Source organism: Paramisgurnus dabryanus, chromosome 19 (assembly GCF_030506205.2).
Source record: "Paramisgurnus dabryanus chromosome 19, PD_genome_1.1, whole genome shotgun sequence".
Lineage (NCBI taxonomy): Eukaryota > Metazoa > Chordata > Actinopteri > Cypriniformes > Cobitidae > Paramisgurnus > Paramisgurnus dabryanus.
The window spans coordinates 1,903,062-1,930,089 of record NC_133355.1 but is presented as its reverse complement, the minus strand read 5'-3'; the positions used below and the strand labels follow the sequence as shown (position 1 = coordinate 1,930,089).

General features: G+C 37.6%; 1 protein-coding gene across 2 annotated transcripts; it reads right to left on the bottom strand.

Annotated features, from left to right (window-relative positions):
- Positions 1 to 712: 712 nt before the first annotated feature.
- itgb8 (integrin, beta 8) lies at positions 713 to 26,253 on the bottom strand. 2 transcript variants are annotated; one of them, XM_065284871.1, is made up of 15 exons: positions 25,770 to 26,253; positions 24,906 to 24,991; positions 23,651 to 23,822; positions 22,542 to 22,788; positions 20,990 to 21,155; positions 20,031 to 20,189; positions 19,717 to 19,812; positions 17,514 to 17,603; positions 16,956 to 17,099; positions 13,309 to 13,678; positions 12,982 to 13,204; positions 10,779 to 10,882; positions 10,398 to 10,508; positions 5,427 to 5,578; positions 713 to 3,271 (listed from the first exon to the last, which is right to left on the bottom strand). In XM_065284871.1, the coding sequence occupies exons 1-15, from the start codon at positions 25,861 to 25,863 to the stop codon at positions 3,146 to 3,148; spliced, it is 2,340 nt and encodes a 779-aa protein (XP_065140943.1). In that variant the 5' UTR covers positions 25,864 to 26,253; the 3' UTR covers positions 713 to 3,145. The 2 variants fall into 2 exon arrangements, with proteins under 2 accessions (XP_065140943.1, XP_065140950.1); XM_065284878.1 differs by having other exon boundaries at positions 5,432 to 5,578.
- Between the last annotated feature and the right edge of the window lie 775 nt (positions 26,254 to 27,028).

Genomic DNA, 27,028 nt, shown 5'->3' with positions numbered 1-27,028 from the left:
TAAAAAATTTGCTGTAATTATGCAGCTGGTTGCCAGTAACTTACTGTAGAAGATAAAGACTGTAAAGTTTCATTTAACTTTGAACAAACTGTTGCCAGTAAATAACAAATGTAAAATCTACAGTAAGTTACTGGCAACCAGCTCCCAGTAATACTGTTATTTCTACAGAATTTTCTTTTACAGTGTAAACGGTGTGTCTGTAAGATGTTTTAGCTCATTCCTAACTAATTTATAACCAAATCAGGTATTATAAACTGTAAAACCACAAATATACCAGACATAAAGTTTAAATGATCAGCTGTCGTGAATTAAACTGAGAGTATTTGGCGCCTCTTAGCGGTCATTATAAGAAATGCAGCTGAATAAAACAGTTTGATTTTCTGCTTTACAAGAATAAATGAAAATGTCAGAATAACAACATTAACTTCTTTTCTACTGACTACTTATTTTTATCTAGTAGATTATATTTATGCGTTTTGGGGATGCTTTCATCCAAAAGGACTTCCAGTGCATTCAAACCAAGATAAACATTATACCATGTGGTTGCTGCTCAAATCCCTAAACTTTGTGTCACTACAATCATGCTCTACTAATTGAGCTGTTGGAAAAAAGTGAGAGCAGAGAATAAAATGCGAAATAATCCTTAATATGTAACCAGTAATAGCTACTATACTCCTAAACATACATTGAATGAATGTACATAATCCCAAACTCGTTGTTGTGGCTTTGTAATCACACAAATATCAATATTATAAATACATATATGTTAATAAAATATTCACTATGTTGACTGAAAAATTCTACAGAAACAAAATAATGATGTTGTGTGTTTTATTGAAACAATATTTTTTGTTTAAATAAATCAGACAACAGGGTACAACAGGAAATAGCCGGCATAAAGATTTAGTTTGATTGATCCAAGTGCATTCACAAATACAGTCAGTAAAAAAAAGTATAATTCACAGCCCTCAAATGCTAAAACTATTGCTTTATACCAGGATTTGTTTACCCTATAGAAAAAAAGTTCAAATCATTTATTCCTAAAAAAAACTAAACAACAAAACTGAATTAAATAATTATGTAGTGTTACCAGATGTAAACATAAGTGTTAAAACTGGATGTATAAGAGCCACAGGAATACTACGGTAATGACCACAGAGGTATGAACTCTACAAGGGTTGCAAAGTGGGTGGATAATTTCCATGGGAACTTAATTATTTAGGAAATATTCCAAATTGGAAAATATAATGGTAATTTACAGGAATTATTTGGAAATGTTGGGAAATGTACAGTACTGTGCAAAAGTCAGGCCACCATGCTGTACCATTAGATTTGTGGTTTTTGTTTAGTATAGTGATCATATACAACTATTTCTCAGTCTCTTTATTAGAATACAACCAGAAAATGTGTATGTGGTATTAAAAACAATATAAAAATATAAGCTGAAGTGTCAAGTATTTAGGCTGAACTATCCTCCTACTTGAGCAATAGCAGGAAACCGCAAGATTTCTTAAACCTAGATGAAATTAAATCCTGATTTCTAATTCTAATCGAATGACTTCAGTCTCCTCAAAAAACCTCTAAATGTGTTTCGATGTATTTCGAGGTCACGCTAAATATTGACTGATGCCTGAAAAAGACATTCAGTCCTGAAATTTGTTTTGTTTTTAAATTTGTGTGCATATTTCCTGTATTTTCTGGTCTGTATCTTAATAAAAGAAGGGTGAACAAAAATATGGATGGACATTAAGACTTTGCTAAAACATCAAAGCTGGTGATGGTTGCTTAAGACTTTTGCACAGTATATAAACTATACAAACATAAATAAACAACTGATTTGGTCATAAGCAGACATGCATGCAAGCTAATACAATTTTGAAGAATCTTAAACTTAAAATCATCAAGCCTGGATTTATTTGATCCAAAAGTGGACAATTACACTGCTTCATGTTTATTTATTGGTTCTTCCTAACCCCAAAATAACAGGAAGAAATTTGAAAAGAAGACAAACCAAAGCTCGGGTCTTAGGAGGTTAAGTTCCCTGTTATAGGCAACTGTGCAATCTTTTCCAATTCCCAATTTATTCCCATATATCCCCGTTAATTCCCATGGAAACTTTCCATCCTTGAAAATTACCAGAAATTTGCAACCCTATACTCTACCATTGCCCACTGTATTATTGGTTCCAGCGCCCAACAACAACTACAAAAAAAACAACAACATCAGTAGTACACGACAACATAAATACTGACCAGCAGGCAATCAATAAAAATCAATACAAGAACCTGAACATACAGTAAACCAGTTCAGGAAAAATTCCAGTTTTTTCAGGCAATCGTGCAGCAAATTTTGAGCAGTTATAAGTGCAGAAAATATTTCTGTAATTCACCATTAATTCATATTTACTTAAATATTTACACCTTTAATAATAAACCCAAATGCCACTTTTCTAATAAAGATGCTGCTCTGTGAATGGTTAGGCTGTTATGTGTGAGTTGAACACTAGATGGCAGACTAACACCACACACCACATCAAAGGTTTTCCCACAGACTAAATTCACTAGGGAATGTAACCATACTTCTTTATGTATGCTGATTAATGCAACAATAAATGTGTCTAAGTGATGCTTATGTTTACATCACATTACATTACGTAAGTATAAGTGCCATCTATTTGACAAATGTTGCATTTTAAAGCAGTTTTGCACTGAAAATCAATCAAGAGCGCATAGCATTGTGGGATACAGTATCTAACACAATGTACCGTACTTTGCTTGTATACTGCACATTTCGTCAAATCTATACGTACTGCAGAAATAGTGCAAGCACTATCATACCGTTGCATACAGAACATATGCAAATTCTGTAGTGTTAAATAAATAGTGTTCATTCATTCATAACAACTAACATACTGAAAATATCTACAGGTAACTGGCCCATCTATAGAGGTGATCGGTGTCAAAACGAAAAGTTTCATTAAGGTATTTGTGTATGGTTTAGCTCGTACCTCGCTTCTTCACCCTGTGTGCCGCCAGGATAAGAAACATTTAATGCCTTTTAATGTAATAAATTAAAAACACAGGTTATTGCTTCAGCTAAGTGCTTTGTAAATTGTGATTGGTTTCTGGAGCGACCTTTGACCCCGTCACTGCCACGCATTACCCATAGGCATCTTCAGAATGTGTGAGTGAATTTCTACCGGCTGGTTCGGGAAGCGGTCCCTCCTGTATGTTATCGTCTTCTCATTGGTCGAGGGAACATACGCTGAATCCTGTATTGAGACATATCAACAAGAATTTATCAAGTATTTATAAGTTTTAAATACAGAATCAGCATTGTTGTGCAGCTAACAAATTAACATGAAACAGCAATCAATGTCTAAAAAAAGTTGAAGATCTGAGGCAAGATGCAAGGCATTTCCTCAACAGGGCATCCCTAAATCTTACATCTCAATATGTTTTGTGAAGATAGAAATAGCCGTTTTTACATTTTGTTTATTTATATTATGATATTTAGCTCTTTTTCTGCCAGCGTTTTTTTTTTTAAGTTGCCAGCCAGCACCAGCATTTTTATGATTTTCACAAAAGTTTAATCCCTTGCAGAACATGTTCAATATATCAAATGAAAGAACAGAGCATTTTTTTTCTCTTTTTATCACCTCTCAAATATGAGTAGATTTCCTAAAAAAACACCACATTTTGAGCAAAAAGCTGAAATAATTGCATTTTAAAGGACTTTTGTTATAGATCAGATTCAGGACGATGATCAAAACATACACAGAGTTTTTACTGTTTTTGCATCAGTGGTTGCTTCAGTGTTTTGTAAGATGTGTAAGGGCACCACCTAGTGGATTATAGTGGAAAATATTGATTGCTGTAAAAACTTGGAAAGCATTTTCTCTTAATTGCCGAGATAACTCTTCAATGGTGGGGAAAGAGTTAAAGACAATTTACAATTTAAAAACTAGACAAACTATTTTATTTATGGGTCTACTGTGTAGATTTTTAGCGGGGTCTTGTGGTGAGATTGTGAATTGCAACCAACGGCTTGCAAAATGCATAAACAAGCTAAGACAGCCAGCAAAGAACAAAAACATCAATATTAAAGATTATATTAGTAATACTCCAGCTGATAGGCTTTTGCATTTTTTAAATACAAAGTTTAATTTTTTTGCTATAATAATCCGAATAGATGTTAATCCGATTAATTGAAAAAAAGAAAGTGTTTGAATAATCGATTATGAAAGTAATCATTAGTTGCAGCCCTACACTCCTTCAAAATGCATAGAGAAGCTAAGACAGCCAGCTAAGGACAAACACGTCATCATCTGAGACAACATATAGAACAGTTTGTCCATTTAGGTGGCGCAAAATGATGACTTCTATGTAAGGGGAACCGCCGTGTATTTAGCAGTGGTGGCCGGTGACTTCTTTTTTGAGGGCGCATGATGCAAAGTTCGTCACATCATGTTTGTAGCCCATCATCTGTGTGGTTCATAATTTCAAAATATGTGTTTGGCGCGTTGAGTGAACCTATGTGCATCACGTGTCTTGTCAAAATAAGTGCCTGCTGCAGATACGTCTAAAGGGTTTATGATAAAAGAGACGCCAGATACTCGTATAATCTCATGCATAATCGGAGTTTACTTCTAACTCCCACCAGCATTTTTCATGATTTTCACAAAAGTTTAATGCCTTCCAGAAAATGCTCCTTTTTAAATATATATAAACATACAATATATGAAATAAAAGAACAGACAATTCTGCTTTTAAACAAAAAAAATCTGTTTCATCCTACCTTCATGTGTTCTGTTTTTATCACCTCTCAAATATGTGTAGGTTTCATCAAAAACACCACATTTTGAGCAAAAAGCTAAGATAATTCCATTTTTGTGAAGGACTTTTGATAGAGATCAGATGCAGAGCGATCCTTAAAACATACACGGACATACAGCTGTTTGCCCTAGGGCAATACATCCAGGTTTTATAAGTTGCGGACCTGGTCCGTTGCGGACATGCCACCTGGTGGATAATAGCGGTATTGCAGATTGACGAGATAACTCGTCAATGGCAGGGAAAGAGTTAAGTGAGTGTCTTGCATGTATTTTGTGAATGTAAGCGTCTCTTTTATCATAAACAGTTTTAACGCATGTGCAGCTGGCACTTATTTTAACGAGCCGTCACTAGTATGTAGATAAAAACTGTTCATTCTGAGGTAAAAAAGTTTATTTAGAAGGTCTATACACCATTCATAATATAGTTATGTATATTATATTGCATTTCTGTCAAGAGATCTTCCTTAAAACATCAAAATTAAAGATTATATTAGTAATACTCGAAAAAATCGATTATGAAAGTAATGGTTAGTTGCAGTCCTACACTCCTTACCGAGGCAGAGATTTAAAACAAAAAGATATAATTGTGTACCTTACAGCTCTCTTGGTCAGGGTTTTCCTGCCACACACAGTCTTTTGTCCTCAGTAGATATCTGACTATGGTCAGCAGACTAATACCCAACATCACCGTCAGGAGGAAAGTGCTGAAAAACGTCTTGAATGACCTCTCACTCCAATCACACACTGACAGATGAAAAAAAACACAATAAAAATTATTTTTTAACTTAAAATCCCCACATTGCATCATTCTTCTAGCCACAGGAATATTTTAATGCTCAGCAGTTGCTCTTTCATAGCTTGTGTGGGCTGGGAATTCTTAGGAATGTTTGGAAAAACATCTGAGGCAGGTTGAAACCTAAATGAAACATCACTAAGTCGAAATAAAAAATACATGAATGAGACAGAAAGATGAGAAAAATTGGGGTTCATATTGAAGTCAATGGCTTTGGTGTCTTTGAAAGCCTGAACACAATTTTTAGGACCATAAACTCTAGAGGAAACACACAAACATTTAGTCCCAGGAGAAACACTGAAATTGTAGGAGCAAAATTCATCATTTGCTTTCCGTTGAATTTCACACTTCCACCTAAGAGAAACAACTGAGATACTGAAGAGATCACATTTGTGCTGCCTAGGAAAAAAACTTGAGACATTAACCAGATTTTGTACTGTGAAACCTCATTCACAAAGCACTTTGGTCCCAGAAAATTCCCAAAAAATTGGCAGACAGGCTTCTGTGTGAACACAAACATGTCCTGTAAATGTTTTAGGATCATTCTCGGAAAACGGACCTAGTAACATTGCCGTAACATTAACGGAAAGCATTGTGTATGAACAAGAGACAGAAACAATGCTGTAAGGTGTGTGCCGTAGTGAGGACGCGCGTGTCATCGCAACAAGAAGTTATGGTTCAGCTCTTTGATTTAAACGCAGATCAACATTCACAATGAGAAATATCGGCAAACTGGACTGAAGCAGAGATCGGGGAGTTTGTCACTATCAGCGCTAAAGCATCAATCACCAGTATGACAGAACAATGCATCATGCACTCCCTATGATCACATTTAGCACTCCCCGGTTAAATACGGCGTACCGCAGGGATCCGTTTTAGGTCCTATCCTGTTCTCGTTACATATGTTACCTCTAGGAGACATTATCAGGAAACACAAGCTTTCACTGCTCTGCGGATGATACCCAGCTTTACATCTCCTCACATCCTAACGAAACACCATTTCTGTAAACTAACAGACTGTTTTAGCGATAAAAGTGACTGGATGGCAAACTTTTAAAAAATTAGCAAACTTAAGATGATGAAAAAACTACCAAGTGCAGGACTTTAAATACATTACATGTCTTTATGGGATCTTCATGGTGTTTGTGTTAATGCACGCACAGATTCTAAAAAATCATTGGCAGTGTGAATGAACCAAAAATCAAACAATCCCGGATGCATTTTCCGTAATCTCTGTGTGAAAATGACTTTATTTAAGCACTCAGCTGTGTTTGATCCTTGCTTAAAACCATCTGCTTTCAAAACACTTAATGTGACAGCTCAATTCAGTAAAGAATTTGCTTAAAACAAAAGAGTCCAAAAAATCATCGGAAACCTAAACATTAGGCAGATGTTTGTGTGGTCTTCAGCGGGAAGCTGAGTTCCCTCAGGCCAAAGTCACCGATCACCAAACCAGCTGGACTGTTGTGTGAGATTCTTTTGCTAGCTCACGGATGACGATCAACACACAACCGATATATAGATCCTCTCCTTCTGTTCCCTGTGCGGTCAGTGTTGGGAAATCCAGTCAGCTTGGCTGTGATCCACAAAGACGATAAAGCACCATATTGACATTTTGTAGGTTTCCATGGAAATCTGGAAGTAGGAGATCAAGCTGAGGATAAAGAATGCAGGTCGCGCACACACTGAATGCTCTTTCTCAGAAACAGTGAGGGGTGTGGGTTTGTCCAATGTGACATTTGGGGCGATTGGCTTTATAAGACACTTGTAAGAAAGAATCAGCACAAACAAGTTCACAAATCTTTTATATCCTAATTGTAGCACTGAGAACAAATTGAGACCAAAAACAGACTTTTTAAAAGAAAACCCATTAATTTCACATGTCTCTGTTAGTTTCAAAAGAAATGTCTCAAATGATGCAGACCTCACACTTGTCCAAAGAAATGTACCTTATGACCCGAATCACTTTGTACCCGAACCCGACGTGCATAAATAATTTTTTCGACCCGAGAAAAACTTGACAAAATTAGACCAGAGTCCGACCCAACACAGTGAACCCGACTGGACCCGAATGTTAACGGCACCGACGTGCCTGCAGTCAGAAGCCCCCCCCCCCCCCCCCGGGTGGCCTCGCAACCAATCTGGACCGCTGCTCCATTTAATTTGTTTTCTGACAACAACATCAAGGTCCCCACTACAGTGTGCATTTAAAATTTGATTGACAGGTCTGTCACAACAAAAATTATAAAATTAACCTACTGCCAGTCACACGATGTCGCAAATGCTTTTGGCAAACAGAGGGGGGTTGGAAAAGGACTCGATGCACACACGCAAGAACACAGGTTCAGGTCTTCACATGTCCGTTCGGCAAAATCACATTCATTTTAACTCTTTACCCGCCAGCGTTTTTTTTTTTTTTTTTTTAGTTGCCAACCAGCGCTAGCATTTTTCATGATTTTCACAAATGTTGAATGTCTTCCAGAAAATGTTGTTCTTAAAATATATGAAGAGTTTGGTTCCAAAACGTGATAAACACCATTAAAAAAAAATTAGTTTTGTATCAAAATCAGTATTGTATCTGGTCAGTATTAAAAAGTAATTTTATGCAAAATCCGATATCCGCCGTGTTTATCGCGTTTTTCCCAAAACCTGATAAACACCACTCATCCTTCTCTGGAGAATGCAATAAGTAAGGAATAATTAACATTAGGTCATTGAATTATCCGAAAATAATGCACACCCACGGTGGTAATGCGGCATGGATTTATTGCATTTAGCGGAAAAAAATCAGTTTTTTTAATAAATCCTTGAAAATCAAATTATGGATTTGAATTTTTTATGTTATTATAACCTAAAGATGCTATGTGAAAGTTTGTAACAGAAAAAAGTGGTTTTCATCTTGTCACTTTCTTGGTATAGAAAACATGTTTTTACCGAAATTTGTCAAAATGGATTTATTGCGTTTTGAAACCAAACTCTTCATATAAACATACAATATATCAAATAAAAGAACAGACCCTCTGCTTTAAAAAAAAAAGTTTTACCATACCTTCATTCATCATCAGTTCATAACATCTCAAATATGGATAGGTTTCTTTAAAAACACAACATTTTGAGCAAAAAGCTGAGATAATTGCATTTTTTGTGAAGATTAAATTCAGAGTGATCCTCAAAACTTACACGAACATACAGCTGTTTGCCCTAGGGCGATACTTCTGGGTTTTATAAGTTGCGGAAGTGCACCACCTGGTGGATAATAGCGGTATTGCGGAAAGCCGTAAATACTCGTCATTGGCAGGGAAGCATTTTCTCTTAATTGACAAGTTAACTTGTCAATGGCAGGGAAAGAGTTAAATTACCCGAGACCCAAAGCCGCTAATAGTATACCAGACCCGTGTCCGAGGCACACATGAAACTTTTCAGATCTGACCTCTGGTTTTCGGATCTAAGTGGACTCGTGAAGACCTCTACCTCTACCACATGCATTTCTTTAAAGCACATATCTATACTATATACTATAGAGTACAGATCAAAACTATAGATCTCTTACTGTATAACCCCATTCACACAGACCTTTGGTCCCAGAAAATACCCGTAAAATAGCCAGACAAGCGTCTGTGTGAACACAAACTCGTCCTGTAAATCTTTTCTGGGATCGTTGCCGGAAAGAGGACCTAGTCAGATATACGGAAAACCTTCTGTGTGAACAAGAAGCCGAAACAATGCCATAATGGGCGTGTCGTACAACACAAGTTATGGTTCAGCTCCTTATAACGAGAGATAACATGCATATAAACATTCACCGCGAGAAATGTTGCAAACTAGATTGAAACAGTTATCAGGAAATGATAAATGAGACGCATAAACAATGACACGCAGTGAGGACGTGTCATGGCAACATGAAGTTGGTTCAACTCTTTAAAATGAGGGATTTACAATATTCACGATGAGAAATGTCAGCAAACTGGACTGAAGCGGATATCAGGTAAGTTAGCTCGTCATTTACTGCGTTGAAACGGAGATCATTTAGCAGCATAAAAGAATATCGCGTCACGTGCTCATTTGAGCTATAATAAACGAAAATACCCACGCGTCATCCTAACAAGATATAGTGTTCAGCTCCTCAAAATGCGGGTTTTAAATGCATATAAACAATCACGATGAGAAATGTCTGAAAACTGTATTAAAGCAGAGATCAGGGAGCTTGTAAAATATCCACTCAGAAGATGAGATCATTCATCAGAATAGAACTGTGCGTTCACGCGCTCCTTTATAATCTTATCATAAACAAAAATGCACGCGAGTTGTTTCTAGAGAGAGAAATAATAAAAAATATGCAAACTTCAGACGCTGTGTAGAAGAGAGGGTGGGACTTTCAACAGGTCACCTGTCTTTCCGGGACCATCAGATGCTGGGTAATCATGGCAGTGTGAATGAACAAAAACTCTAAGGATTCCGGAAAAATCCAGGATGCATTTCCCGTGTATTTTCCGGAATGTCTGTGTGAAAAGGGCTTTTTGTCAACTACTGATCTACATGTGTGCCAATTTTCATTTTGTCTGCTGGAAGTTTATTAAACTACAGTAAGTGTACCAGTGTGTCTATTAAACTATAAAAGAGCAAACTGATGGGAAATGTCCAGATCATATTTCACTCCAAAATCTTATCATCAAGATAATAAAAATGTTAGTGTCTTAAAACGGGGCATCATGCTTAGAAGAAGAGTAAACAGCTGGAGGAGGAGATATATAAACATAAACTCAGTCTCACCGGGATGCCGGCTAATGTGCAGCTGTGGTCCGTCTGTCGTCACATCCATGAGAAAGCGATGATGACATTTATTCTTGGTGGGATACAGGCAGTATTTTCCTCTTACCAGCTCTAAATATAAGCACAGTTTATTTAATTACACCTGTTACACAATAACACTCAAATATTTTACTCTTTGTTACGACAGCTCATTCCTGCTAATCAATGCTTTATCATTATGATCATTATCTCATATATAAGAGGCGTTTAAAGTCATCAAGCCAATGGGACCGCTGTGGCATAATGGTTAAAAAGTAACCCGAAGGTCACCGGCTCCATTCTCATGACCGGCAGGTAACACGCTCAGAGCTATTAGGTTTGTGTTAAATCTGTATCACTGACCTCTGATGTCATCAACATAGTCCACCAATGGGGTGCAGCTGTGATTACAAAGCTGGACACTGTTAGATCCCAGCTCATTAGATAAATGACAGTTTACACAATCCCTGAGAGAGAAAAATAGATAAAGTCATTAAGCAGTTACACAACTCAGAAAATAAACTGAGGCCCTCTTTTTAAAATGTACATCTGTTTAACAAAAGTTTCTTTTACAAAGTCAATTTTATATTGAAAATATTCTACTATTTTTAGGGCCTTATTGTTTTTGCTCCGTTTCTTCTTCTTCTTCAAAATGAATCGCATATTTGAGGGCCTAAACATGTTCGAAAATGTTGCACAAGCATCAGAAGTGGCGAAAAATTACATCTGGTAGACATATGGTAGAAGTCAGACATTTTGAATTTTCTCAAATTTTTTGCCATTTCCAGATGTCATATTTCAGTGAACTCCATCATCATATTTGGTCAGTCTCCTCTTAAAGCAACACTATGTAGTTTCCATGTAAAAATGACTTACAGCTCCCCCATGTGGTTAAAAAGCACAACAGTGCCTGGTATCAGACACTCTTCTGCAGGCAGGGGGAGGGGCGGGGCTGTGTTTCCTACCCTCCACCGCTACTTTCAGAGTGTGCTTGTAGCAGCTAGGAGGCTGCTCAGGTTGCAGCAACAGTACAATTTGTCCAGTTAAAAGTTGTTCTATCACTGAAATAATTTTAGAGACATTATTTAAAGGTAAAAAAACTACATAATGTTGCTTTAAGGCCTTTGCGATGCTAAATTGCGGAGATCAGGGGTCTCATTTATAAAACTGTGTGTAGGATCCTTACTAAAAGTGTACGTATGCACAAAGGCAAAAACTGGCATACGACAAAAAATATTAAGAATTATAAAACAAAGCAATGTTCCCTTTATAAATCACAGATAACCTGCAAGTGTGCGTACATAATTCATCCTCAGATCCCACCTTGAAAGACCATTCTCCTGTCAAGTTTGTTTTTTATAGATCAAAACCTTTGCGTGAAAACTGGCGTACGCATGTTTCCAGCCCCGATTTGTGCGTACGCATGCTTTATAAATGAGACCCCTTGACTTTTAGTTGGAGGGTGTATACGTAGCGGCCTGACAAATTTTGACGTTTCGCCATGAAACAGGAAGTTGTTCCAACTCAGGCTTACAATGTCCAATCTGCCACATGCTTCACATGTTTGATAAAGCGGGCTTTATACTTCTGTGTCGATTGTACTGCGTAGCCTACGCAGAGACGCGAACCCTACAAAGTAGCCTACGGCATGGCCTGACGTTCATCTCTCCCAAAATGTAGAAGCGTGTCAATGCTACACGGACCGCAAGCGCTGTGATTGGTCTTCTTGATCCCCTCCCATCAGGTCATCAGATTTGCATCGCATTTCCTTATATGGATTTCTGCTTATGACATTCAAAACAAAGATGAGCCAAGTTGATGATATTTAACTCAAACTGTTTATTTTCCTCCATCACTGCTGGTCTTCTCATTTGTGGGTTTATTGGGCTTTGCTATTGCTCTGCTATTGTGGGTAACTCGCGTGGATACTGCCTGCTCGTCGCTTAGGGCATCAAAGCTACGGCACAGGCCCTACGCAGAAGTATAATGGGCCCTCAAGGGTCCTGGCCTAAAGCCAGTATTCACTTAAAGTCATAGCAGCACCAAAAAGTGACATGTTTTATACTTTGATTAACTTCTCAAATAGATTTAACCAGATCAACTTTATATTTGGTCGGTCTAATCTTTGCTAATGCTTTTGCGATGATAAATTGCGACCATATTGACTTTTCGATGAAAGGCATGTGTGTGGCGTCCTGGCATAGTTTGATGTATTGACATGATACAGGAAGCTGTTGTAACTTAAGCACACAATGTCTGACCTGCCCCATGATTCATATGTTTGATAAGGGACCTGGCCTAAACACATCAACATGACAATGATAATCAGTTACAGTCAAAGCGCCACCTGCTGCCAAAAGGAGGTGTGGCACATTAAAATAGCTTTGCCATATTCCTCCTATAATTACCCACTTAAATGCATATCCTCACGGTTCACTTCTTTCCCAAGGCCATCGGGTGGCGCTGGCCATGCATGCGAGGGCCCTTTCATTGCTGCTTGCAGCTTTGGTATTATATTTAGTACTTTATTCATCACCATGCATCAGTGAAAAGAGAAAGAGATTACCATTGAGCTTGACACGAGCTGTAGCAGGTGTGGCATGTCTCACAGAACGCTCCGGAGCGCCGCGGGTCATCACACGCACACTTGCCACACACACACTTTCCCAGACCGCTACAAATCGATCCGTCATCCGACACGCAGGTTTCAGTGGAGACGGGACAGTCGCAGGTCTCACCCGTGAACCCAGGCAGACACACGCATTCACCTGAAACACACTGCCCATGCCCTGAAACACACAAAATACACATGCTGTTTCTCAAAAACAATGAGATAAAATAAATAATAAAAACTCACACTCCTTACAGATAATACAAACATCTTTGCCCTCACCTCCACACACCAGCCCTCTCTCATACGGGCACGAGAAATCATCCATCTCACAGAACTTTCCATAGATGCTTCCCAATCTGCTGGAATCACATACACACATCCCACATTCACAGATTCCTCTGCCACTGCAGATGGGTTTAGTCCTGTCCTCCCTACAGACGTCCATCGGTTTCATAGTCTCTGCAGAACAAGCCGTGGGATTTGGGTCATCGTGACAAAGACCCGACTCCGTGCAGCTACACCCACAGACCTGCCGGACTCGCACGGTAACGGACTCATTAAATCCTACTGGCCTGATGGAAATCACAACATCCTGATCGGCACCCTCTGGTGGGCAGGAGGTCATTCCAACCGTGATGTTAAACAAGACCTGTGGAGGAGACAACAAAGTAATTACAGGATCCATGCAAACGCCCATGCAATGACATCCTCAACATACAGCAAATGCTATTTATAGCCACTCCGCTATGTTAAAAATATGCACTGTTTGGACACGTCACACAAATGTTTAAAACACACAAGCTTGTAAATTTGTAGCAGACTCACTGCCTCCACAAGCTTTGAATGTTTTCTCACACGAACACTGCTAATATGGAGTAATGACACACACATATTCACACAGAATGACATCATACGGACAGAGTGACATCATCAGGATCACGCACTCAAACTAATTTACTCACCCCCATGTCATCCAAGATGTTTATGTCTTTCTTTGTTCAGTCGAGATGAGGAAAACATTCCAGGATTTTTCTAAATATAGTAAACCTCAACAGTTTACAGTTTCAATGCAGCTTCAAAGGACTCTGAACCATCCCAACCGAGGCATAAGGGTCTAATCTAGCAAAGCGGTCACCATTTTCACAAAAAAAAAAGTACTTTATAACCATAACTTCTCATCTTGCACTAAACGTGTGACAAGCCAACAAGACCTTACATATTATGTAATCGTATTATGGCGTTTGCAAAACTACCGCTCCAGAGTTTACAAGTGTGGAGAAAGAGGAGCGTTCAAACATTGTCGTATGTGGAATGATACCAATAATGTCTTTTTGTCAGTTTATTGTTTAAAATGGTCCACAAGTGTGCATTTCAAATATTTGTGATGCGTTACCTTTGGATGATTACGTATTACGCAAGGTCATGCTGGTGCGTCACACGGATAGTGCAAGTTGAGAAGTTGTGGTTTAAAAGTAATTATTTGTAATTTGTTTTGGCAAAAAATGATGGTCTTTTCACTATGATTGAGGTGAGTGCTTTGACAAGGCCACTCCAAAGTCTTCATTTTGTTTTTCTTCAGCCATTCAGATGTGCACTTGCTGGTGTGTTTTGTAATGTTGCAGAACACAAGTTCGCTTCTGCTTGAGGTCACGAACAGATGGCCAGACATTGGGACTCATTCACTAATAATTGCATCCGTTTTTTGTATTTATATGCACACTTGAACTTCTCACGGAAACGTTCCGCCTAATTCACAACACGTGCGTACGCACATGAGTTTGTTGTTATACTTGTTCTTACGTTAGTGAATTTTGAGTGTTCTACATGCGGCCACGTGCACGAGGTTGGTAATTTGCATAAAACACGCCCAAACCAGATCCATATAAGGGTTTTCCGCAGCGCAGCGCTGGTCCACAGAAAACTTTAGAGCAGTTTGTCATAGAAGCCAAAGAGCTCGAAAAGAAATCCATGATGATATTTATTATTGGTAAAGTTCAGTTTTGCGTTGCATTTTTTATTTGGGAGGTTTTGTTGTCGCTGGAGGAAGCCATTGCTGTCCACCGACCGGAGAAACGTTAAAGAAGTATTAGATGTGTCAACAAATATGACATTTTATTAATATGACAGAGACGCACATCTGTATCTAAAATAAAACAGACAGGCGATCAAGGGATTGATGTTTGGACTTATATAGAGATTTAAAAAGTGAGGAAGGAAAGCGTGAAGATTTGTCATAAGTAGGTTAATGTATATAATAATAATAATAATAATAATAATAATAATATGGATCATGTATAATAATATATAATACAGAAAATATTATAATATAAAATGTAATCATGTAAATTTTATATATTATAAACTTTATAATTAGAGCCTAGTATTTGATTAGAGTGTACATGATTATTGGGTACGAGTGGTGTAATGCTGAGTTTACACCAAACGTGTTTTGGGCGGCAAAATCACGTCTACCGCGCGTGGTTTGCCGCTTGAACAATTTGGATGCATTTGCGCGTGTAGAGCGGAGTAGACGCGCGGAAAAAGCAAGCATTTGCTTCACGCGCGAATGAGGCGGAAACGCGTCTTCCGCGCCGCGCCAAGACCTCCTGACGCGCGTCAACGCGTCTTCACATTGACTTAACATTAAAATCACTCGCGCTTCATGCCTCTACCCCGGTTGGTGTAAATGCAGCATTAAGTTTTCTTGAATTTTTGCGTACATTTAGAAGAAATTTTGATACGAAAGTTTTTATTGAATCACGATTTGTTTGTGAAAACATCTGTTCGCACATTTCACGCACAAATTTGTGCGTCAGCATGCTTAGTAAATGAGATCCATTCTCCTTTAGGATTTTTTGGTAGAGAGCAGAATTCATGGTTTCATTCACAGTCTTCCAGGTCCTGAAGCAGCAAAACAGTTCATCACACTACCACCACCTATATTAACCCTTTACACCACCAAGACCCATATGCCTCGATTGGGAGTGTTTAGAGCCATTTGAAGCTGCATTGAAACTGTAATTTTAAACTGTATTAAAACTGTTATCCGTTAGGTCCACTAAATGAAGGAAAATCCTGAAATGTTTTCCGCAAAAAACTTAATTTCTTTTCGACTGAACAAAGAAAGACATCAACATTCTGGATGGCATGGGGGTGAGTAAATTACCGTGATTTTTCTTTTAAGAAAGTGGAGTAATCCGTTAAATAAACAGTACACTTTAATCGTAAATTAAAATCGTGCGTCCATATAAAGGAAAAGTAAAGACAGGATTGTAATTTTTGAGTGAACTGTTCCTTTAAAGAGCACCTATTTCATTTCTAAAAAACAACTTTATTTTGTGTATTTGGTATAATACAATGTGTCCACGTGGGTAATGGTTAAAAAAACACATTATTTTCCATATATCGTACATTTTTGTAGCTCCAGATTTTACTCTGTTCCTGAAACGCACGGATTTGAAAAGCTCTGTGTCCCTGATTGGCCAGCTAATCTGTACGTTGTGATTGGCCTGAATACCTCTGACGTCAGCCAGAAATGTGACGCTCCTTACCATGTTTGAAAGATTCGCTCACAATGCAATGCTAACAGGAGTTAACTTACAGGCTGTGAGTCCAAAGCCGGAGGAATTATGATAATTTACTACATCACAAATTCCAGGAAGTAAACTGTTGCCTACAATCCGTGTGTTTGTTGTAGAGATTTATGTTGGAGATGATAATTCGCGTCATTGTTTACTTTGGGATATGTACCTTTTGCATATCGTTAACATGTACTAATACACACTTACACACCAAAGGAAATGTAAAATCGTAAATTGGACAATAGGTGCTCTTTAAAACAAGTTGTTTGTAATAGCTCAATATCAAATGTAACATCTCTGTTTCTACTGAAAACAGATGTATCTTGAGTTTAAAAGGTTTCGTACTGTTTGTTTGGGCTGAACGCTGGAACACTTAGCATTTCCAAAAACAAAAGATCCGTTGGGACACAATGCTGTTACGTTCACCCGGAACCTGTGAGCTTGGCTGTCCTCCACCCCGACCTGCAGCTCCACATCTGATAGAAACTTCTAGAGAAGAACATAGAGGAGAGTAAACACGGCGTTAGTCAGTTTGAGAAAGACCTCATTGTCTCAACCTATGATCAGTCTTGTATAAGCAGGTTCCTGATAGAAAAGGTTTAAAAATAGCGGCTTTGTGCTGATCGGGAATTGGAGCTCACAGGATTTTTGGCCCTGTAATCACAGGCTGTTTATAATGGAGCCTATTGTTCCCCTGGATCAGTGGATTTTGGGTAGGACAATACATTGTTGTGCCCAGAGCGAGATTATTCCTCATCTCAGACGCATGCCTGAGCAAAGTGTGACGTGTTGGTCAAATGGTACTTAATATGAGTGTTAGGGGGAATTTCTGACTTTCACATCTACAGTAACTGTCCTTGAATGGATGCACAAAGTGAAAGAGAAAGTCATGGTTATATTTACCTTGTAGGCATGCACCACTAGGTCTTTAAGATTAGATGCTTTGGGAAACAGCCGACCCACATAACTGCCTGGAATCAAGTCCATGAGATCCTGCCAAGAGAGCGGAAGAAAGATTTTCAGCATTGATGTGTTCGTAATTCTGGGTTAAATAAATATCAACAGAATCCGTGGATTGCTGTAAATCACCAAGGGAAGTAAAGGCAGCTGAAGGTGAACCCATTTCAAACATGTCTGTCACAAACAATGTAGCAAATGTAACAAAACTAGCAAATGGTCCTGTGCTTCGGATTCAAACAATAAAAATGTATATCTTGTAATGCACTGCAAGTCACTTGGGATAAAAGCGTGTGCGAGATGCATAAATGTAAATATGTCTAGTGTAGGGCTGCGAAACGATTAATCGCAACTAATCATTTGCAAAATAAAAGTTTTTATTTACATCATATATATGTGTGTACTCTGTGTATAATAATTATGTATATATAAATACAGACACATGCATGTATATATTTAAGAAATATTAACATATGTATATACAATTTATATTAAATATAATTATAAATACTTAATATATAAATATATATTTAAGAAATATGTACATGTGTATATATATTTTTATATAATTTATATTAAATACAATTTTAAATATTTAATATATAAATACATATTTAAGAAATATTTACACGTGTACATACATTTTTATATTTGTATATAATTTATATGAAATACAATTGTAAATACTTAATATATATTAAAGAAATATTTACATGTGTATATACCTTTTATATTTATATATAATTTATATTAAATATAATTATAAATACTTAATATATAAATATTTATTTAAGAAATATGTACATGTGTATATACATTTTTATATTTATATATAATTTATATTAAATACAATTGTAAATATTTTATATATAAATATTTATTTAAGAAATATTTACATGTGTATGTATATACATTTTCGTATTTATATATAATTTATATTAAATATAATTATAAATACTTAATATATAAATATATATTTAAGAAATATTTACATGTGTATATACATTTTTATATTTATATATAATTTATATTAAATACAATTGTAAATATTTAATATACAAATATTTATTTAAGAAATACTTACGTGTATATACATTTTTATATTTTTTATATTTATATATAATTTATATTAAATATAATTATAAATACTTATATATATACATATTTTTTCCGTAAAATTATACATGCATATGTGTGTATTTATATATACATAATTATTATACACAGTACACACACACATATATATGATGTAAAAAAAACTTTTATTCTGCAAATGAGTATTCGTGATTAATCGTTTTGCAGCCCTGATCCAGTTACTGTACATCTTATATAAAATAAACTTGGTTTAACTTAAAGGAGACATTTTATGAAACTTTTTTTCAGATGTAAATTAATCTGCAGTGTCCCCAGTGTGTGTATGTGAAGCTTTGGCTCAAAATACCCCATAAATAATTTAATATAAATGTGCCGTTTTTGGATGTGTCCCTTTAAATGCAAATGAGCCGATGAAATGCAAACACTGATCACCATAATAAAGGTTTGTTGAAATTGAAACTCGGTTGTGCTGTCATTTATTTTTTTCCTCTCTCTGCACTAAATGGTTGGATTTGTGCAGATTAAGTGGCGGTATTATTATAATAAGATCTGAATGACCTATTTTTTCACATGCTTGCAGAGAATGGTTTACCAAAACAAAGTTACTGCTTTTTTCTTTTCCACTTTTTTAGGTTGATAAAAGCACTAGGGACCCAATTGTAGCACTTAAACATGAAAAAGATCAGATTTTCATGATATATCCCCTTTAATTCTAGGTACTTTAACTCTAGATGTGTGATAAAACAATCATAAATTGTCTAGATGGACAGTACATTACATTATGTATGGTAGTATGCTATTCTTGAAGCATGGGCATGGATACTACTGTACAATCTGTAGGTCCCTTCCTAGTGTTTTTGCAAATATATCAATTTGGCAAGTTTAATACTTTTTAGTTTAGTCACAATGCTATACAGTTCATAGCAGCTACATTAGGGTTTCCATTGCTCCAGGTGTATATACCACAAACACATATTAAACTTTCATAAACAGGCTAAAATCATTATTTAAAATGCACTAATTTCTTTTTAGAAAGTCATGATGGGGACTTTACCTCATACCACTGATATTGCAACTGGTCCACAGCAAATATGGAGTAAATATTGTTCTCTAGAAGTTTCTCGGCAAGCTGACCGATTGTTGGATGTTCCTGGAAAACCAATGGTCTGTTATTAATTATTGAAAACTCAAAAACATTATGGCAGTACATCAAAGATGTTTACACGTATAATAACGGCAATAATGCATGTGTGAGAATTTTAATCACTGATAAATTCAAAAATGTAAATGTGTCAAGAACATCTGCACTCCCAACACGTTCCTACAAACTTCACGTTTGGGTGTCGGATACGATTTTGCTGACCTTACCATAGTAGTAGTTTGTGAGTAGATGTTGTTCTCCAGGTGGCACCGGCCGTCGTTAGGAACAACGATACCAGCCAGTTTACTATCCAGAGCCAAATGAGAAGGTTGATCAGTCATAACCAGTAGAAGATGTTTGGCTTCTGGTCTCCAACCAATGTCTTTCTGTAGAAATGAATCAGTTTACAAATCTAGATGACTTTGGATGACTACATGGCATGAATCTGTTTCTAATTACCGGTAGTATGTGAGAAAGTTGACTGTAAAGTTACCCAATAAGTAATGTTGAAATAAAACTGATGAACATTTATCTGTTAAAACAACAGAAAGGATGACTATTGCACCTGAAACATGTCTGTGGCATAGCAAAACCTTTTAAAGCAACACACAGTAGGATGTTACAAAGACTGAAACTCATTGAAGGTCATTTTCCGGATTTTCATTCCAGTGCCGAAGCGCTCAGGAAGTTTTCATTTATCAGGGCCACACTGTAATTCACCGAAAACTCCCACCAGTTGAACACTATAAAGAGTCTTTGTTGATATAACAGCATGCATCCCGCTGGGCGGATCTTACGCTCCACTACGAACAGCCACATAAATGAGAGGACTAAAACTCTAGCGATGACATCATCCTCTGCAAACAGGCTAGTGTGATTATTATTATAGGCGCTGATTCAGCTCTTCAACAATGCTTTACGTATATATTAGTTTCTTGTGTGTCATCATGTAAACCTTTAGGCAATGTTCCCATTTCTAAGCAAAGATAGTCGTTCTGACCTGAGACCTGCTGTCTCCACATTAACCACAGCATAATGTTCTCATGACACACAAACAGTCATGCGAACACAAGGGGGTCGAATCATTAGTGGGGTTTGCTATGGTAAGCATCTCTTTTATTGGTTAATGTCTGCTAGTGTAAAAATGTATATAAAGTAATAGTTTTTTGCTCATAAGGAATCACACCTTACAAACGATGGCCTGCAGCATGGCATCGAAGCCGCCCTCCGGCGTGTCCATGTTTCCTGAGATCCTCTGCTTCTTAATGACACGTGTGAACTCTGTCATGTTCTCTGTGATGGGCAGGACGTGGATAAAACCGTGAGCGGGCCTGCATTGGACCTCATAATTACTGTGACCGGAGAGAGAGAGAGAGAGAGATGTGGTTGATATAAGATATCATCGAGCAGATTCCCACACTAGTTGGAATGAGATCACTAGATAATATATTCAGGGGATCCCCGGGCTTGATTTATACTGCTGAAGTCAGCTAAGAGCATTGAGCTTTCAACAGCACTATGAACAACAACAAAGACACACACAGGAGCATCAAAAGCTTTACGAAGGAAAGAAAAATCTCTTAGACAGCAATAACATTAAATGGAAAGCAAATGAAGACCTTGAGCTGGAACATTTTCATAAACATGCGTATCTCCATGTCTACGAACGAGAGATTTTACCAGAACCTTAAGTATTGTTTAAACATTTTTTCTGAGAAGATCTCTCTGTTTTTACTTTACTTGTCAGCCGTTATCATCAAGGTCGACAACTTACAGGAACCAAAGACAAAATGAACTTCATAAAAGGCAACAAGTAGACTTTGCAGAAATGAAACAATACAGTACGTGGACATAACAATCTTAAGAAAATAACTACACCCTTCACATCTGGGCCAATTTGATAAAGAACAAAGATGCATATCTTAAATATCTCAGCACGGTTTACTGTTCACAATTGTGACCCTGGAGCAGTCATAAGGGTATTTTTTATTGAGATGTATACATTATCTACAAAATAAGCTTTCCACTGATTTATGGTTTGTTAGGATAGGAAAATATTTGGCTGAGATACAACTATTTGCAAATCTGGAATCTGAGGGTGCAAAAAAATTCTAAATAAAAAGGAAAATCGCCTTTAAAGTTGTCCAAATGAAGTCCTTAGCAACACACATTACTAATGATAAATATATTTTTGACATACACTCACCTAAAGGATTATTAGAAACACCATACTAATACTGTGTTGGTCATAAAGGGATGGACATGGAAACAATGCTCAGGTAGGCCGCGGCATTTAAATGATGCCCACTAAGGGGCCTAAAGTGTGCCAAGAAAAAATCCCCCACACCATTACACCAATGAGAAATTGAACAGGTGTTCCTAATAATCCTTTAGGTGAGTGTATTTATAGTAGGATATTTATATTTATATATGATCTTTACTTAATATCCTAATGAGTTTTGGCATAAAACAATCAATAATTTTGACCCATGGAATGTATTTTTGGTTACTGCTATAAATATACCCACATTATGACTGGTTTTGTGGTCCAGGGTCACAATTATGTTTAACGCTTGGGTTTCATTCAAGTATCTGAGCACAGTTGAGATAATGCTGAGTTCTCATCTGCATTTTAGAGAAGATAAAAAACAGACTTATTGCATGGTCTAATAGGAACTGAGATATTAAAGAAATCCGAAATGTTAATCTAGTTGCATGCTGTAACCCATCATCTTTACCTGCAAGGATTCGCCAGTTTGGAGGGGTGAACGTCGATATACGGAGACACGGGTTTATCCACGAAAGAGCCAAAGCCAACCTGGAAATCACTAGAATGTTCCTTCATCTGGTGAGACAGGGCCAGACCCACAGTTTTCAGCCGATCCAAGTTGTCCTGCATGGATGCAGACACGTCCACGAGATAATAGAGATCCACAGGGTAGCGTTCCAGCTGCTGTACCTGCACCACGAAGTTTGCATCGCTCCCTGAGACAAGAATAATAGCACAACTGTCACCTCACAAAATAATAACTCCACAATTACAGTTATGAGTTTACTTTAACATTGTTCAAAACTCTTGACATTATGCTTACTGACTATATTCCCATCAGTTTAGACCAGGGTTCCCACACCTTAGTTAACTTCAAATTCAAAGACATTCTCAGGTCCAATACCCTCAAATTCAAGGACTAGATGTGGGGACACATTTCAAGTGAGAGCAAGGTTACATCGTGTTACCTTTTAAGATACATTGTTACAGTTCCCTTTCGAGGGAACTCGCGCTGCGTCACTGTAGTGACACTTTGTGGACGCTTCCAGGGGTAAGTGTGTCTGAATGTGTATATCAAATTCAACCAATGGTGAGGCTTAACGACAAAGACAGGGTGATGCGGGAGCCAGGAAGTATATCGCTATCTGAAATATTGCCAAAGACGACGTTACAGGGACGCAGGAAGTATGGCAAGGGAGACGCAGCGTCTCATTCCCTTCTCAGGGAACAACAGTTACATACGTAACCCGAGACGTTTTCATGTGTCAAACACAACTATGCAAAAAAGCATTTTGGTATGAATCAACATTCACATACAGAAGATATAAGCATTTAAAGCGAACAGTTTAGCACGTGTGCTTAAAAAGTCTAGAATTAATTATCCTACACTTTTTTTTTTTTCAGAAAACTTCTTGCATAAAATAGATTTAAGCACTTTCAATGACCTGTGTATGTATATTTTCAAAAACTTCCCAGTGCCTTGAATTTTATTCAAATCTCTGTGTGAAAAGGGCTTAAAAGTCATTGTAGTATGGCGACACAAAGTGAACTTCAGCCCACTTTCTCTTCAAACATTACCTGGTCTCAGGTGGATGGTAGTCTCTCTAGGTGTCACCTGTGAGCTGCTGAGCATGGTGTTCACCTCCACTTTAACATGTGGGTTTTCGATAAACTCCTCTTTACAACCCCTGACCCTTAGGTCAGAAACAGATCCACATCTCTGGCTTATGTGTGCACCGTTCAGGAACCTCTGTCAGGGTAAACAAACCATCAAAAGTGTCAAGGGTCACTGGAAACGAGAAACAGGACAACTGGGTGGTTTTATTTCAACTACACACAGCATGCAAAATCTCATTATCTAAACCACCGTTGTTCAGATGTTGGTCAGGATTAATGTCCGCACACAGAACAGACTTAATGAACTTATTTTCTTAACCACAATGCATGGCTTTCTCTACAAAGACAGGCTTTTATTTAAATGCCCTTTCTGAGGAAAATAACCTTTAATGGAAAATCATTCTGGAAAGAAGAAAGACACAGACTCTGTTCAGACACTTACAAATAAAGGCCTCAATTAAAACCAAAACGATTTTAAAGGAGCACCTTTCATTCCCAGTTATTATTATCAGGGGTACCCTTAGTTAACTTCAAATTCAAGGACCTTTCAAGGACTTTCCAGGTCCAATACCCTCAAATTCAAGGGCTAAATGTGAGGACACATTTCAAGTGAGACCAAGGTTACATGGTGTTACCTTTTAAGATACATTGTTACAGTTCCCTTTCGAGGGAACTCGCGCTGCATCACTGTGGTGACACTTTGGGGACGCCTCCAGGGGTAAGTGCGTCTGAATGTGTATATCAAATTCAACCAATGGTGAGGCTTAACGACAAAGACAGGGTGACGCGGGAGCCAGGAAGTATATCGCTATCTGAAATATTGCCAAAGACGGCGTTACAGGGACGCAGGAAGTATGGCAAGGAAGACGCAGCGTCTCGTTCCCTTCTCAGGGAACAACAGATACATACGTTACCCAAGACGATGTGTCAAATACAATTATGCAAAAAAGCTCCTATTGAGGAGCCTTTATGTTAAGTTCTGAAGTGTTTAACTAGTACCAAACATTTGTATTTTACTTTTCATAATGAGCTCAGCTCCTGGACATTTCTGTGGATTAGTGCTCGGTTTACGTCAAATTAAAAAGAAATACATTCAGAACAGAAGCGAGGGCACTGGGGGAGGGAACTATAGCGTTATCGCCAACAGACGAAACAACCCCAAACTGCACGCTGACAACCCAACAATAGCACAAACCCTCACACACACACACATTACCTCTTGAGAGCACCAGGCGCATTCAGGGCCGAGCCTCAGACAGGCTTCACATGTGGAGATGAGGTCAGACGAGCAATGGTTATCCGCTAAGCACAAGCACAGAGACACATTTACACATGAATGAACGAGTGCTCAAATGCGGCGGGGGTATTGTGTGTTATACAACCGCAGACTTTTCAAAAAGACACTTAATAAAAAACGGAATTATAATGTATAAGCAATTCAAATTAAGTTTATTTTATAGATAACCACATTATGGCATTTCATTCAAAAGTAAATTAGTGTAACCTAGGGAATGTTGGCTTTACCAAATGGAGAAAAATGTATTTAATTGATTTGACATTAAAGAATTAAATATGCAGCATCACACAGAAGTTTCAAATCCAGATCAATGATGTTGTATCAAATCAGTCCAAGTTTTTTATATAGGACTTTAAATCAGACAGATAGTCATGTGGCAGGTGTAATACCTCAATACATGAATATCTTCTGTTTGTTACTCTAAAACATCTTTAAATTAAATATTAAATACTATTTATAATAAAAAACGAGCCATTTTCCATAATATACAGTAAAACATTTATATATTGTAAAACACAAAACAGTTAATAATGAATAATGAACAAAAATGATTTGATATTACAGTTCATTACAGTTGAAAAGAAAACAACATAAAAACAATGCTAGAAAAAAATCAATAAGGAGATACAGCCATGTGACAACCTGCCCGCGTATATACACACAGAAGAGTTTCCATACATTACATTCCCAAAAATGATCATCTGCGCGTTACAAACACACAACAACGCAATACACAAAACAGCAAACGCAAGGGTCACAGTCAGGTGTCAACGACAAACTCACCCGGGTCAGACCTGACGAGCACGAGCAGCGCAGAGATGAGCAGCAGCAGCGCGCGGGAAGGAATCAGATCCCGGGAGTGACGCGCGCCGGTCATAGCAGCATTGAGAGAAACGGAAAGCGTGTGTCCGCGTTTGTAACGCGCTGCGGGGTTTGAACAGCGACGGAAAATCCCCCGGGAACACGTCAGACCGGCATCTGATCCTCATCACCCAATAACCGCTTAATCCGGTGCGAGACGAGATTGAGATGCGCTTTTACGCATCGGCCGCGCATCGCTGGTCACGTTAAAACCGAGACTCCGCTTTCTTCTCGTGTCGTCACGGAATTGTCACATTCTGCGCGTCATGCGTCAAGTGCGCTGTCGGGATGAAACAGCTCGTTGATCATTGCTGTGATTTTGAAAGTGAACGCCATGTAAACGCGCAGAGTCAATCGGAACTATGGTAACGAGTACGACACACAACTGATCTGAGATCAGGCTGGCTGTAACAGTGGAGGCGGGGGATATACAGTAGAGATTAAATGCGACATGCACTCCTTCACTTACACTTTGGTTGAATTCCTTTGTGCCTTATCCTTACATCATGACCTTTATAAGAAGGAACTTGGAACTTTTACGCATTTTTATACGAAGCAACTTAGCCTACTGTACATTCAAATTACCCAGCATGATAACTTGAATGTGCTTTAAGATACACACAGTAAAGGTAAATATGACTGAAAAGCCTGACATGCATATATTTATTGTCTTTGTGTCAGTAGGGAATTCAAAGAGTGTCAAGTGCATTAAACAAAGAGAACTTTACTGATCAATACAATTCTGGTAAACATTACACGCAAATACAGATCATTCTGTCATCATTCACAATGACATCATTCCAATCCAAACCTATGTGAGTTATCGCTCTGTATGAAACACAAACTGTGATATTGTACAAAAGATTGCTGCTCTCATGAACTCATTCAGGAGGAGCACAGTGCTTTTATACACTTGCACTAAATTTTACTTCTCATCATGTAGAGAACATTCTTTTATGGGAATGTCAGGCCATGATGATTGGTCATGAGACGTTTGACATTTGATGACATTGACAATCATTAACACTTAGATGTTTTCAGTAAATAATTACTTAACTTTTGTAGGATGAGAGCAAATAAAAGTGAATGATGCGAGTAAATTATATAACATTTTAAGCCCAATATTTTTAAATTGAGCTGCCCAGATAATATCATATTCTCTGTGCAAACAATTTTTTCAG

Bases quoted from the DNA above. Each gene is read 5' to 3' on its own strand.
- itgb8 (XM_065284871.1), bottom strand. From the start codon at position 25,863: ATGACCGGCGCGCGTCACTCCCGGGATCTGATTCCTTCCCGCGCGCTG. The intron at 21,156-22,541 runs GTAAAGATGATG...CTCCGGTCACAG, and splicing joins AAACTGGCGAATCCTTGCAG to TAATTATGAGGTCCAATGCA. The intron at 19,813-20,030 runs GTAAGGTCAGCA...TTGGTTTTCCAG, and splicing joins ACTCACAAACTACTACTATG to GAACATCCAACAATCGGTCA.